Source organism: Rhipicephalus microplus, chromosome 3 (genome assembly GCF_043290135.1).
Source record: "Rhipicephalus microplus isolate Deutch F79 chromosome 3, USDA_Rmic, whole genome shotgun sequence".
NCBI lineage: Eukaryota > Metazoa > Arthropoda > Arachnida > Ixodida > Ixodidae > Rhipicephalus > Rhipicephalus microplus.
The window spans coordinates 14,488,885-14,503,584 of NC_134702.1; the positions used below are offsets into that span (position 1 = coordinate 14,488,885).

A 14,700-nucleotide genomic window follows, 5' to 3' on the forward strand; every position below is an offset into this window, starting at 1 on the left:
ATTTTATCTTTTTGAAGGCTGCAGCGCACAAATCAATTTTCCAAAGAGTAACAAAGTGTCGCGGTGATTCAGGCGTTGCTGTCAGGCCATGGTAGAAGCGACTGCCGTTGCACCCTTGTCTACGATATTGGTTGCCTCAATGAATGCATTTCACTTCATAAAGCCTTACTTTAGCACCACTACAACCAGCTACCTTCACCGAGAAACACTTCTCGTTAGAAGCACAGGTTTCGAATAAACCATCCACTTTGTGAAGGGTCACTTGAAGCGAACTCGGAACAAGGCAGAGGTTTGAAGAACACTTTTATTACGGTTAAGGTAGGTCACCACCTGCAATAACGCATTTTTAAAATTTTTTTTTTATTTCACATTTTCGAGTTTCCTGTGCATTCATGAATACTTAGAGAAAAAATTTATGTAGCTTTCTTGAAATGCTCAAAAAGTTATCACCATTTTTTCGACCCCTGGTGAGTGCATCCGAAAACCGAAACTGAATGTTTCCGTTTCCTTAACAGCTACCATAAAAGAGCAAATGACGGCACTGGGCTGCGTGGTTCGAAAATTGCAAACATGTGAAGTTGGGGTATTTTCAGCACTCACTGGCTGCTTGCTGACTGCCTCGGCATGTTTTATAATTTATTTGACGTACTTTTGCAATGAATTACACATTGATATATACAGAACAGATGGTTTATGCGACATACTACCCGAATATGTGGGTTTCGAAAAATCGACTTTTTCCCAATTTTTTCGTTTTCAAAGGGCATGTCCCCTTTCAAATGTATCGTTCAGCTTGTGATAACAGGCTACAACATAGCTGTTTCAATTCTGCAAACTTCTGCTTCATTACATTTTTTCTTGAGGTCTCTTTATGTTCGTTCAAGTAAAGTTTTACTGTATAGCCTTACCTGCTCCCCGGGCTGCCGGTCCTTGGCCGACTCAGCAACTGCGGGTGCAGGGCTTGCACCAGGCGCAGGAGAAGGCCGTGGCTCGTCTCGCGGCGGTGGGTGCGGGGACAATGTGGGCATGGCGGGGTCTGCTTGAGATGCCTGCGAGGCTGGCCCTTCACTCAGCAGCAGTGGGGTGCCTGGGTGCGAGCATGACCCCACTGACGGCGGAGGCCCTCCCACTGCTGGCTGATGGGACAGCTGGGGAAGGCCTCCGCTGGCCACTCGGGACACCAGTGCCACTGCACCCTCATAGTCCACCTAGTTCAAAATGAGAAAAAACAGCACAACGGGTTTTCGGTGAAAGTAGTGAACAATACAAGGTAGGACCAATCTATAACAAAACGTAATCGCTGCAAAAAGGAGCTGTTTCAAATGGGGTAGAACACAAAAGACAACTCAGCTGACTCCATACTCTATGTATTTATAAAGGAACTGACAGAATGCTGCATTCCTTAATATTTCACTACCTCAGTCTCCCAGATTACTCAAGTAGTTTACGTTTAATAATAAGGAGGGAAACTACACCGTAAAAACCGGGATATAGGTCGACCCCTTTTATTGTAAAATTTCCGAAAAGGAAACTCTTAATGATCGCAAAGTATCATGGCGCACTTTTACCTTGATAAATACACGAATTGACCGGCTGCACTGTGGTGACGTTTCTTTTTATTTCTACACTAACCTTATGTAGCTAAATCACAGAAGGCCTTGTCACTCAGACTTGTCCGAGCACGAGTCCGACAACATCTGTTTCTCATTAGTTATGGCCCAGAGTGCGCTGTCCTGTGTTCCATCTAATGCGTTGCTGATGCAGCATTTGCAGAAAAACTTACACACCATCTATGCCGGGAGAGATTTCCAAGCTGACAACACCCAGCTACAAACAGTTGCGAGCAGTGGACGTTGTGGGCAGCCAGAGTGGGTCATGAGATGGTCGCCCAGCATGCACTCAGTGTGGAGCTCCCGCACGTGATATTCGAAGGATTTATTGAGCACTACGTTCAGTGGTTAGAGGATTGATGTTAGTACCACAGGGACCACGACAAGGTGTGTCTCGCCATCAGACATAGCTCCCTTTATTTCGACCGTGAGGTGACTTCAAAATGAGTCGAGCACCAACATGCTTGGTTGCTAAAAAAGTGAGCTGGGTCGCCGATTCCAGTCAAGTCGGATTTATTCAAGCATGAGGGACTCATTTATGAACCCTTTTTCTACTCTCACGATAACATCACGGGGAAAGTCTTTCTTTGGTAGCCCCCCCTCCCCCCCCCCCCTTTTGAAAACGATATAAGGGGGCAGCTTCTTTCCATCGGCTGTACACGCGAGCTTCACTGTGAATAGCGAATGCTCGTTGCCCATTGTCAAGAGCTTCACTTGCTTAGATCCTTTATCGGTCACAGTACGGTTCGAAAGCATTTCGAACCAGATCGGAGTTTCTTCAGCACTGCCCATGCGTCCAATCATGTAGCAATGCTGTCGATGAAGCTCGATGACGAAGCGCTGATACTCAACTAGCTCCTTATTGAAATCTTCAGGCAGTTTTTGGCACACGGAAGTACACCGACCCAGCCCCAAACCCTCAAATTGCGCCCTCATGCGCCTTGAACCGCATGCTACTTTGACAGCCTTCACAAGGATGCACTGCGCTGTCACCTTGCACAAAACTCCCATACGAATTCGACCAGTAGAGCTTCCAGTTCTGGGTGCACTGCAGTCCGTCTATGAAACTAAGTTCAATTTTGGTTGCTTCAGAATGTGATGCACTGCTTTTGGCTCCTCCAGTATTGAACGCTTTTCTCTGATGCACCGAATTCCCATTGTGCTGCCAGGTTGCGGTGCTCTTCGGCATACGCCATGACTTTTTTCCTAAAGCCTATCGTAAACTGACGTCGACTACCACTCACTTCTGAAGAAAATAGGAAAAAAAAAACCAGCAGACTGACAAAGAGAACTGGAGCAAAATGGCGTTGCTAGTACACTGTAGCCCTTGCCTAGCCTTGCCCAACCACACCGCTGTTGATTCTCACGTTGGCAATGAAGGCTTTAGACTGTAGCTACCCATTCTTGCGAGACTTCCACATTTTTTTCTGCCAATGACCGATATATTTCATCGTGTTCTTTTTTTTAATTTGACATATACATTGGTTTTTACAGCATGTGAGTGTGTGCAAATAATTACTTTTCACTTGATTCCCCAATACCTCAAAGTATTCTGCCTTGCCTGCACGTGTGAAATGGGTTGGCCGTACACAAGACTTCCTTCCGTCAATTTGTTTTTTTTTTTCTTTTGTTTCTCCAAATCAAGTGTCTCAAACTAGCCAATTTGTGTTATAGCAAAAGTTGTGCAAATATTTGTCGAATATGTATTGAATATTTCTATCATAATATTTGCATTCGATTAGAAAAGCACATATTGCAAAGTTTCGAATATTTGAAGTGACTCAGTAATATTAGACATTTTTGATTTGATTGATATGTCGGGTTTAAGATCCCAAAACCACCATATGATTATGAAAGACGCCGTAGTGGAGGGCTCCGGAAATTTCGACCACCTGGGGTTCTTTAACGTGCACCCGAATCTGAGCACACGGGCCTACAACATTTCCGCCTCCATCGGAAACGCAGCCGCCGCAGCCGGGATTCGAACTCGCGACCTGCGGGCCAGCAGCAGAGTACCGTAGCCACTAGTGGGGCATTAGACATTTTTGAAGATTTGATCGGATGTGTTATTGTAAAGAACTTCCGATTTTGTGCCTTTAAAATAACAGCATCAACAGTAGACAGTAGACCGTACAGTTAGTACAGACTTTAGGGCGAGTGCTATGATGGCTGCAAAGAAATGCACGGGAGCGTGATGAGGGCCAATGGCGAATTCGCCGGCACATTATCCCGACAAATCTACCAAAGATAAAAATTAACTGCCTTCTAGCCAATATGTGTGGCTCAGCGGTTTAACGCTGTAAAGCGCACTTAAGTGTACTGAACGCGCGCCATTTGCTGCCGCACCCAAGGGTGTGCATCGCTCGTGAAAATCAAGGAAACTCACAGAGATTGCCCTGGCCACACAAAATACCCATTGCACCTTTTGCACGATCTGGAGCTGATTGAGCACGAAGAAAAAATGTCACTGCACTAGGGCAAATGCATGCGTACATTACAGCGAGCGGCGCTGACGAAGTGAGCCTAGTAGGCGAAACACTGCACACAACTAGCTAGGGAGGCTCAGCTAGACGATGCAGCAGGAAACACGTAACACGTGTAGCTGTGCTAGTTTTCGCTAATGCATCACCACAAAAGCTAAGGCGTCTGCGCTCACGAAAGCATGACGCGTTCGTGAGCTGTGCTGCTCTGTCAGCATGCATTAATTTCCTGTACTATAGTTATGAAATAATTTGATGGTAGTGCATGTTCATGCAAATGAGCCGAAGCGTTTTTCCTGGCAATGGCAAACAAAGGAAAGAACATGCACTTTCGATAATGTTACAAAGGCGTCATCACATATATTTCTATGTTGCGAACAGTGGCGCACATAATTGGTGACGGAAATTTGAAGTTGCGTTACCGCGAAGTAACGCTGTGCATTCCCCACAGCGTTTTTAGGAATCCGTCATATACACGCATCACACTCACGTGGCAGCATCTTCTGCAATCAATCCTCTGTAACTCCATTGCTACAACACTGTTTTGTCAACGTCACGTTATTGCCTGCCGTCAGCAGCCAGTGCACCGAAGGCTGTTGAAATGCGGCGAAATAGTGCTCTCGCTAACGGGAGTAGTGGCTCCGTTAAAGAGTCATATTTGGCACGTCTTTCTGTAACAGAACAGTCATCATCTACATCGCCTGCCTTCCTTGCGTTATCGCCGCGCAATGACGAGCGTGTAGTTTTCGAAAAAGGGAACGAAAAGCAAGCCAGATAAGAAGTATTGCTGTGTATTTGCAAGACATCCCAAGTACTCCTGTTGGCTTCAGCGTGTTGACCGGTGAGAACCGGGGCGATAAAATCTGAAGTCATACGTGCCAAAACTGATAGTGTGGGAACCCGGAAAAGTGACCACCTAGGGTACTTGAATGATCGCTTCGATTCTAGTACAAAAGCGTTAACTGTTACATTTCACCTCATCAAAATGCGAATACATGGCGAAAATTACAGCAGCCGCCTCGTACTTACTAGTGATCATGGCAGGTACAAAAGCATTTTTCTTTATTGTATTAAGTGCAACCACTTAACAAAATAAGATAGCAAGAATTTGTTCAACCTGTAAATTGAATCCAAAACATCGCAGTCACAAGTTCAACTACAGTGTAGAACACTTATAATGTAACCGCTTATAATACAGAACTGGTTAAAATGCGATCTTTCGACTCCTATTTACCATCCTATAAAACACCATGTATAGGCCTACCGCTCATGTCCTAAAAAAGACTCTCTCCTCCTTTGCTGTCTGCCAGCGCTGGGAGAGCGGGAGTTATGTTGACCTTTCTCACCCGGATGTCGACCGTGGCACTGGGCTCGAGTCTCCCGGGACGTTTTGTGCGCACGTGTCGGGAGTCTGTTGGAAAACGTTTGGGTCGACAATGAGTGCACACGCACTTCTCTTTCGTATGTCAGCTCCTTTTGTTTAGGGCTCGCTCGGACTTTGCCAACGGCGCCTTGTGCCCGCGGTGAACGCTTGGCTTTCGTTGCCCCTTTCTAATGCTAGGCCAAAAGCAGTGCGGCGTCTTTGCGCGTGGTCCTGCTACGCCGACCCGTACCTCTTGAAGCCAACGCGAGCAGATAGTGCCCTGCTCGTGCGATCGGGCCCTATTGCCCCTGATCGTGAGAGCAACGCAGCACAGTCGCAAGGGCCTGTTTTCCCTCAGCGGCGTGTCACCTTGCATCCCTTTTGCCCACAAAGACGTGCTCGGGGCACCCTTTGTGTTGTACTTTTCACCTGTGGCAGGGATAAGCCTCGTTTGCTTTCCCCCTGACCTTTGCAATGGGCGGTGTACTGCGTTTTCGGTGTTACTGCAGGTAATAAAGTGTTGCGACCTGTTTCAGAGCAGTACTGTGTACTTTCCAGGCTGCGCTCTGCGCCTTGGCTGCTGTCCGAATGCACGTGTGCAGCGAGGTTAGTCACGCGAGGCGACGGTGATTGCGGCCTTGTGGCTCGCTAAGATCAAACCCACGCTAGTGGCCGCACTCCTTTGGGATACGCTGCACACCACGCCGCTTATTGTACAGTCCCCGAAGAAGACCGGTTATAACGTGGTTGCAATGCTGTCTTTTACGACTCCCGTTTACCCTCCTATAAGACGTCACGTACAGTAGTGCAGTACCACTTCTTGTGCGTATATTCGCGACACCCGTGACTTACGTTATAAGCGGCATTTAGCGCAGCCATACGCTTCCTGCAAGTGCAGATGGTGGCGTTTTTTTTGTGCAGTAACAGACTGGAACAGTGAGAAAGCGTACTGTTTTCAACAAAATAAATGGTAAAGTAAAACGTTACTGGTGAAAAAAAGATGTATTGCTTGATTATTCTATACTTAATTTTTATTTAAAAATTGACATTCACACACAACTAGTTATAACGTGAGCATAGATAGCATCACTCAAACAATTCACCAAGAGTAAAAATGAACAGCATTTGTAAAATAATGCTGCACTATTTCAAGCGAGACCTGCGGTTCACAAAATGCAGAGCATTTTTCTCCTCAGCTCCATTTAGAATTCCCTGTTCAACAGATTGGCATGCAGTGAAAAATTTGGGCTGCGAACACAAAACTTGTAAGCCTGCCTAACCATGCATTTTTGATTAACATGTTGTTCACATGTCAATTGCGGTAACTGTCTGCTTGATCCTTTCAAAGTTTGGCAGCCCTGAGCATCATTTCTCAGTATGCGAAATTCTCACATAACAATATTAGGTCAAAAACTGCGTCATTGTAAATGAGGGTTCACACACCCCAGGCACAGGGCTGCGCCGGTGGAATGGAGTGGAAGGTGCGCTGTTGCTACCAGTGCCACCTCGCGAAGAAGGCTTTGCCTGGCTGCCAAGGGAGGAATGTGCAGGGCTCTTGTCGGCACCGGGTTTCTTGACAGAGGAAGCTCCTGACGGGCTCGGAGATGGGCCCCGGCTGACCAAACTTCCAGTGCCCGACGTGGCAGAAGCCGCACAAGGTCGAGTGCTACGATTACACCTGCGCATGACACAGAGTGAACATACAATTACATATGCGGTTCAGGTACAGACGTGGTTCACTGTTGAGGTCTTACCTTTTGTGGATTTTGTTCTTACCATTCTCTTCTCATTGCTAAAATCTTAAAACATAATCTGGGCTGAATCTTTCAAACTTTGCTTGAATGTAACTTCAATCGTAGGGAAGAGAAAGTCGCAAACAGGAGAACCACTTTCACACGGTTCCACATTCCAAAGCAATACTTGAGCTATACTGAATGTGCTCTAGCGAAGGGCTCCGGGCAAATGCCGTCGGAACAGATTCCTTTATCGGGCAGCTGAACTAAACTGTAGACGTTTGCAGCATACTAGGATCAAATAAGTGACTCAATGATCATCACTAATATGTCACATCCACTGAACCATTACGATGGTTGAGAGAGTTTGAGCAGCAACATGAAACATACCTGAAACAGAAGCAATGCGTCTGCCCACACGGGTCACAGAACTCCCAGCTAGCACCAGTCTCTTCATCGCATGCCCTGGACACCAGAGAGTCTTGCCACGTAGCCACTTTCGCCTTCTGCGCAATGAATGCACTGGGAGCAGCGTGGGGTCCCATCGGCAGCTCGGGGGGCACCAGCCGCACCGGTCGCGAGGACTGTGACGTCCCAGCGGCACCACTAGCAGTCCTTGCCGCCATCATCGCACCGTGGAGGTAGCCAGGCTCACAGGGTGATGTAGGAGGCGTCAGAACGGCTGTTAAACCAGGTGGGATACCGGGCTTGATGCCAGCCGGAAAATTGTGTGGCCGAACAGGTGCGGCGCCATGCATGCCGCCCCCTGCGCCGAACGGCCCACTTGCTGCTGCTGGAGCAGGAGTCACAGGGGTCGTGCCTTGAGATGGCTCCGTCTGCTGTCCCGACACTGGTTCATCGCTTTCAGCGATGAAAACGTAGCATGAAGGATACCGCAGCTTGACACCACCTACAGAGACACCCATTCAAGAAACTGAGCCTTTACCAATTGCCTCCTTTTACACTCTGGTGCACAGGCAGCATAAGGCAACATTGACAACTACATTTTGGTCATTTGAGTAGCCATATGCAAGAGTGCCACAAACGTAGGACTCTTTCATATGGTGAATAACAATGCAGCTTTAAGATTAGACAGACGTGGTTTCATCACTACCAAGTGAGCAGTTACCTATTCATCGTTGCTCGAAAGAGAAGGTAAAAAATTTTCACTTTTGTGCAATCTTCTGTGCTCTCCACAGTGTTTTCAAAGTCACTGAAACAGCCCTACAATAGGCATAAAACTATTGTTAGCTTCCCATTTGCATTACTGGGCTAGTTGGTCAAGATCATGAGAGAAAGAAGAGTCGCTCATTAATTACAACTAAACTTATTCATTGCACATAGGGTCACCTTTATGGAAAGTGAGCCCGAATACTGAGATAACATGCTATGCTTATGATTGTTCTTTGTGTGTTTTCTTCGAAGTCGTATATTTGTTTTGAATGAATGCTATTCTATGGAAACCATAATAGGGGTGATCAAGCCTTAACAGAAGCATCGGTATTCTCTCTACTAAGTCGAGACAAAGGGCACGATGGAGGAATATCACAGAATATAGATCCCAATTATCCCTTACATGCATACGCACCTACAAGGACCTCAAGGGCACATGGCAATGGTTCTTCATCACCGCTTGAAGCGGTTGCATCACTCCGATGGGCTGAATTGTTGAGAAGAGGCAGTGGATAGAATTGATGCCACTCAGCCAACAAGGTCTGGGTGGACACATCATTCTCCTTGAATCCCTGGCCTGTCAGCACACCGGCCAGGCCATAGGGTCCCAGAATCACTGGTACACAGAGCAATGAACGAAAGAAAGAAAACATTAAGAGGAGAGCCAATGACCATTATGAATATTCGCGTTAAGATAAAACCAGGGAGCCTACAATCCGAAAAGCAATTGACTGCGAGAGAAGTTATTAATGAATATATATGCCCTGTGAGCAACAGGCAGCAATTTTTATTTTGCATTAGGACTTGAAAACGTTAGACATCATCAGGCATGCGAGCTAACATGGTTTGCTCACCTTTACATGGGCTTTGGCTAGCAGACTGTGCAGCCAACAAGTGCTGCCTAGAGATACGATGAATGGGTGGGTGTTGCCGCACATCAACGCTGGCACACACCGTGCTGTCACCATGTACGAAGAAGTGAAATGAAAATGAAAGCTGTGTTCCACTGGAGCCCCTGAAAAAAAGGGGGGAGGGGAGATAGTAGAATGAAGATAAGAATGCATATTTTGACAGAAAAGTTTCATACACAAAATATTACAAAGTTGCACCAATTGTGTTATGTTCCCAGTTGTGCTGCCATGTTTGCCCGTGCTTGAAGAGAGCGTGACATATTCATTTTGATATTATTACAGATAGAAAATTTAATTAAGGATAACAGGCATCAACCACCTCCTGATAATGTTTTGATTTATAGACTAGACAGAAATTTTGCATTGCATTCATGGAGAAGAGCACATTTTAGAAGGACAAGATAAAACATGTTTTTGATATTTTTATCTAATAGATAACATCGAAACAAAAACATTTGCAAAACACAAAATAAAGCTGTGCTAGACCTCGAACGAAACAGGCAGCTCTGGCAGACAGCAGGGCCTAGTTTAAGGTGTACCCAATCTTGACCTAATTCAGTACATAAACCAAATTTTATACAGTCACATTTGTTTTATTTTTTTCCTCAAAGACATCTTCAAATTGTTTACGGCCAATGTGTGAAAGAAAGCAAACAAATCAAAGCACTATTTTTTAGCCCAACCAAATGAAGCCAAAAAAACAATTGGAAATACAGTTTATGTTTAACTAAAAAATTTACGTATACAGTTGTGTAAGTGCTGCACTTCTTTCCCGCTATTTTGATGGTGTGTGGCCCTTCCACGGAAGTGTAAAATTTTTGTTAAATTTTCTGTACACACCTAATGATTAGATATCTGGCATCTAGCTGCAGACAAGGTCACTAGATTTCTTCATCGATATCGCAGCTTCGGCTCAGCTCGTTGCCGATGCTTGGGTCATCCGCACGTTCATGTATCTCCAATCATACAGAGTGCCATTCATGGTATCGGAAATCCCACTGAAAATCCCGGGCCCGAAGCTCACGGATAGTACCACATGACAAAGCCACAGGACAGCTGTTGCCTCTGGTGGCTCGCATAAAATGCGCCATATGCGAGACACGACGCCGCCACCATTTGGTGGTCCCCCCTTACTCCCCCCCCCCCCCCTTGAAATTTGGACTGCCAAGTTGGGAGAAGTGGCTCTTAAGAAGTGTAGCCTTTAGTGGAGTGTACATGGTATGATATGTTTGATGTTTCTATTAGTGCCCCCTTAATAGGGCCAACATTAAAAAAGGCAAAAATCAGAAGTCCTTACCCCCTATCCTTGTCTGCGCTATCGCAGGGCTGTAGAAACCACTTGCCCATCCTGGTAAATCCTCTTGATAACAGGCACCTGCAAGTGAAAAACGGAACGGATTGACCACAGAAACCATCATGATAGTAAGAAATGTTCAGAGCTGGTGATGATGATGTGCATGAAAAAATTTGTGAACTTGTTGAGAAATGCCACTGCCCGAGAGCAAACAAAAACTTCACTTATGGTTACGAAATAATTTGGTCAAGCAAATTGCCCAAGAAGAAATCCAGAAATGTTTAGATTCATTCAACGATTGCATGGGTGACACCACAAGCATAAAGCTTTAACTTCTCTTGGGTGTTTCTAGATTTCATGCCATACATAGATTCAACAATAAAATGCACCCACAAAAATTTTTCAGCATGGTGAGAAAACGCTGCTGATTGATAGTCGAGGGTCCTGAGAACAAGCGAGCCAAACATCAGAACACAGCACCCAGCTTGGAATTGTCAATCTCCACATCAACTAGAAATTGTTCACTCTTCTTTCTACAAGTGATGCCACATACCCAAATTCATGCCATTGGATAATTTGACCACTATACGCTGATCAATTATAGTGGCTGCAGCAAAAGGGCACCAAGTGCCTGTGCGCTTGCAATCAATCGCACAGAAAGTAGGCCGCGCATTCGAAGAAAAATAAGAAAAATAAGTGCTCAAGCTCATGATGTGCATGTGGCACAACTCTTCCACTGTGCTCTCCCTTCCTGCTTAGCTTCCAGCGCACTCGTTTGGATGAGAGAAGAGAGAAAGCGATTACAGCGTGCTACAAATCTGTGCAACTTTGCTCATATTTGACGAATTCTAACAATTTTTGCGGCGGTCGATTTGCGAGACAAACTCCTTTGATAAAGCTACTTGACGGTTACTTCTAGAAGTGTTTTGCAGGGCCCCTTTGACAGTGTCACAATGGTTATACAACCAATTAATATAGCAAGTTAGTTAATAACTGTAGCATTTGGAGAAGGTACTGCATCACCCCCTCTTTTTCTTTTTTTTTTTTAAGTTAGATGCACAAGCAGATGCCAGCAACTTGCAAAGGAGTTAGCTTTTTCATTTTTCTGAGCAATGTGAATAACACTATGGGAAGAACAAAGCATTCAAGAAAACCCAAAATCCTTACCGTTATCAACATCATTTGAATATGCAGGCATTTTACACACTTTCAGAATATGGTGGTATATGCAATGATCGAATGAGTTGTCCGAATAAGATTAACTGGCAAAAGTTCACTGGCACAGGCCTGCACACGCCGAGGCCTTCATGACAAGTAGTGTTTTACTGGTAAGACCATACCTTTGTATAAGGTTGTGTAGAGCTTTGAACAATAAGGAACGGCACTCGTAGGAGAGGCCATTTTCCCAGCTGCCTTGCTCCGTATCTGTAAAAAAAAATATTTCACTATCATGCTTGGATGGCAGAAAAATGTGAAAGAAAAAAAAAATGCTATAAGCGTGTAGAAGTAAATTACGTAGTTCTAGGCTATGCTTGCATGATGACACATTGAGTAGACTGACCAACAAGAAATGGTGTTTTTTTGCAGTGTGTGTATTTTTGAAAATTCCACTTCTATACCTTGACCACACACAAATGGCTGAATAACACAACAATAAACAGGCTTAAAGCCAACGCTTTAGTGTGACATGCCCAGATACTGTTCACTACTTGAGGAGAAAGTTTTTTTAAAATTTTAATTCAACACAAATAAAATTCATAAAACAATCTTTGGACAAGTTGTTTAAACGCTAGCAGCTGGTTAGTTAAGAACTGTAGCATTTGGAGAAGGTACTGCCTCACCCCCTCTTCTTTTTTTGTAAGTCAGATATCAAATAGACGCGCACGTCATCCAAGGAAAATAAAATGAATACACGATATTACCAGTACCAACATAAAGTCTCGTTCCCTCCTCTTTTCTTACTGTACAGTTCATATATTCACTGGCCCACAATGTACAAAATTGCGAAGTCGCATAACCTCTATTTTTTCGTATGTCACAGTAGGAACTGGAAGTCTGTTAATATGAGGCCATATATGCTGCATCCGTGTTGCCATTCTCCACATAAGCTACATTCCCTGGTCATCATTTTGCCTATTGGATTACTTGGGCCCATACTCACCAACCAACTTTATCCTTAGTTCTTGTTTACGTTATCGGTATTATGCTTTAAGTTTATTTGACAAACAATGTAGGTTGATGCTCACAAGCCAATATTGCAGTTATCTTTTACCCAGTTGCTGTGTTTGTGCCATTATCCTGTCCCTAGTGCATACTTTAACAAGAACTTTGAACTATGGACTACTACAACGCAATCGACAAAATTGAAATCGGCTTGTGTCAATGAAGCTTTTCGAATATGGCTACATTCTGTGCGATGGTTAGAATGCTTTAAACCGTGAGCAATTATGCACTTGAAATTTTTTTTTTTAGCTTGCTATGCACCCACTACCTTGTCTTAAATTAGGTACTGACACGAAAATTTTCATCTCTTGTTTTCTTGCGTCAAATGAAAGGCCAAGCCCCGAAGAGCCTAGAAAATGTGCTATGCTCGAGTGCACGCTGAAAAAGTAATTACAAAATGTTTTCAAATGTTGACATGAGAACATGGTACGAGTTTTTTATCACGTTCTCACGCGAGAGATGGTGACGTTTCCAAGACATCGCTATTTTGAATATTTTTGCAACGCACAAACGGCCATCTTTGTAGTTTCAGTGCCCAATGTCACCAGAAGTAGCCACACTACAACATGAAGCCACCAGCATTAGTGCTGTGGCCATACGCCAATCTATATAGTGTGGATTTCAGTGGGTGCACCACAGCAAAATTGACCTTAATATCAAAATAAAACACCTTTTCAGCATGCGCTGAGCATCTCCACTTGCTCAGAGTTTTCTATGTATATAGGAGATTTCCATGGCAAAGTAAACTCAGCTTTGAAAAAAGGGTGTCAGTATCCCTTTAAGCGAATACACGCAGTAACTTGTGTCTTCTGTAATGGGTGGCCCGCTTTAAACCACGAAGTCATTATGACAATCACATGTTCCAATGCCCGATGCCAATGTGTGCTTGCACCACAGAATGTTGCTGGGATATTACATGTATTTAACAATACATGTAATACATGTAATTTCCAAGCAGAGAAGTTCTTTTCACCATATTTCCAAGCAGATGCGTGGCTGTGTGGTAGAACGTCTGCTTGCCATGCAAACAGCCAGGGTTCCATCCTCACCTGGAGCCGGAAACTTTCATTGTTTGTTTTACTTGCATCTTGCTCGATTTTTCGGCCCACGCCAACACCATACATGTAAAGGTGTCGCCATGACATGTTGCTCATGGCAGCCTGCCTGTGGTTTCTGGCTTTTTGAAAGTAAAAGTGGCAAGTAAGCAAACAAAGCTTACTTAAGTAAGCAAACATCAGGCGGCTTTGGCAGAAACATGCACGGTCATTACCCTGCACATTGAGTCGGGTCCGAATGAGTAAAGCCACGTGTTGGACCACCTGTTTCCCTCGCCTTTGTGCACGCCTAAGGAAAAGTTGCACATACTCCCAGAGAAATCTCGAGTACAAACGCTATCGACATGAGTTTCCCTACCATCTGCGTGGCAGAAATTAGCATACTCCTAAAGGAAGGAGTGCTCAGACGCAACAATACTAAAACACGCGAGTGTGGGTCTCCCGATTTGGATGCACCCCTCCAGCAGCTCCGGTGCGACGGACCAATTTTGGGCCGCCTCCGAAGCCGGCACATTAGAGAATCCGCTCAACCGCGCCTTCCTTTCCCAACCACGCAAGCAGGCGACATGCTACCACCAGCCGGTGGCCGCGCGAGGCAGTGGTGTGTGTGTGTTGTCACGTGACACGACACGCCTCCACTTCGGCGACCCCTTTCGGCCCCGAGTCGCGCGCGCGGGCGGGGGAAGTCTCCCGGGCCAACATCCCTCCTCGCCACTGCCGTTTCTTCGCGGTCCGCAGCAGGCCCGCACGCTACGCATCGATTGATCCGAGGCTCCCCACCTCCGTCCGCTCAACGTTGCTGTTGCACCGCCTCGCGCATTCTCGTTATTTCCCAACTGTCCAGCGGCTCTTACTTTC

At 45.3% G+C, this 14,700-nt stretch overlaps 1 protein-coding gene across 3 annotated transcripts in view; it reads right to left on the reverse strand.

The window, feature by feature from the left end:
* The window catches only part of skd (mediator complex subunit skuld), a 122,061-nt gene that overhangs the window by 53,026 nt on the left and 54,335 nt on the right, over window positions 1-14,700 (reverse strand). For all 3 annotated transcript variants that reach the window (XM_037433042.2, XM_037433036.2, XM_037433029.2), the window contains exons 3-9: window positions 11,905-11,989; window positions 10,568-10,645; window positions 9,214-9,374; window positions 8,775-8,975; window positions 7,577-8,096; window positions 6,897-7,131; window positions 909-1,208 (exon numbers count right to left, since the gene is read on the reverse strand). In XM_037433042.2, coding sequence (XP_037288939.1) covers window positions 909-1,208; window positions 6,897-7,131; window positions 7,577-8,096; window positions 8,775-8,975; window positions 9,214-9,374; window positions 10,568-10,645; window positions 11,905-11,989 — 1,580 coding nt within the window. The remainder of the gene's footprint in view (window positions 1-908; window positions 1,209-6,896; window positions 7,132-7,576; window positions 8,097-8,774; window positions 8,976-9,213; window positions 9,375-10,567; window positions 10,646-11,904; window positions 11,990-14,700) is intronic.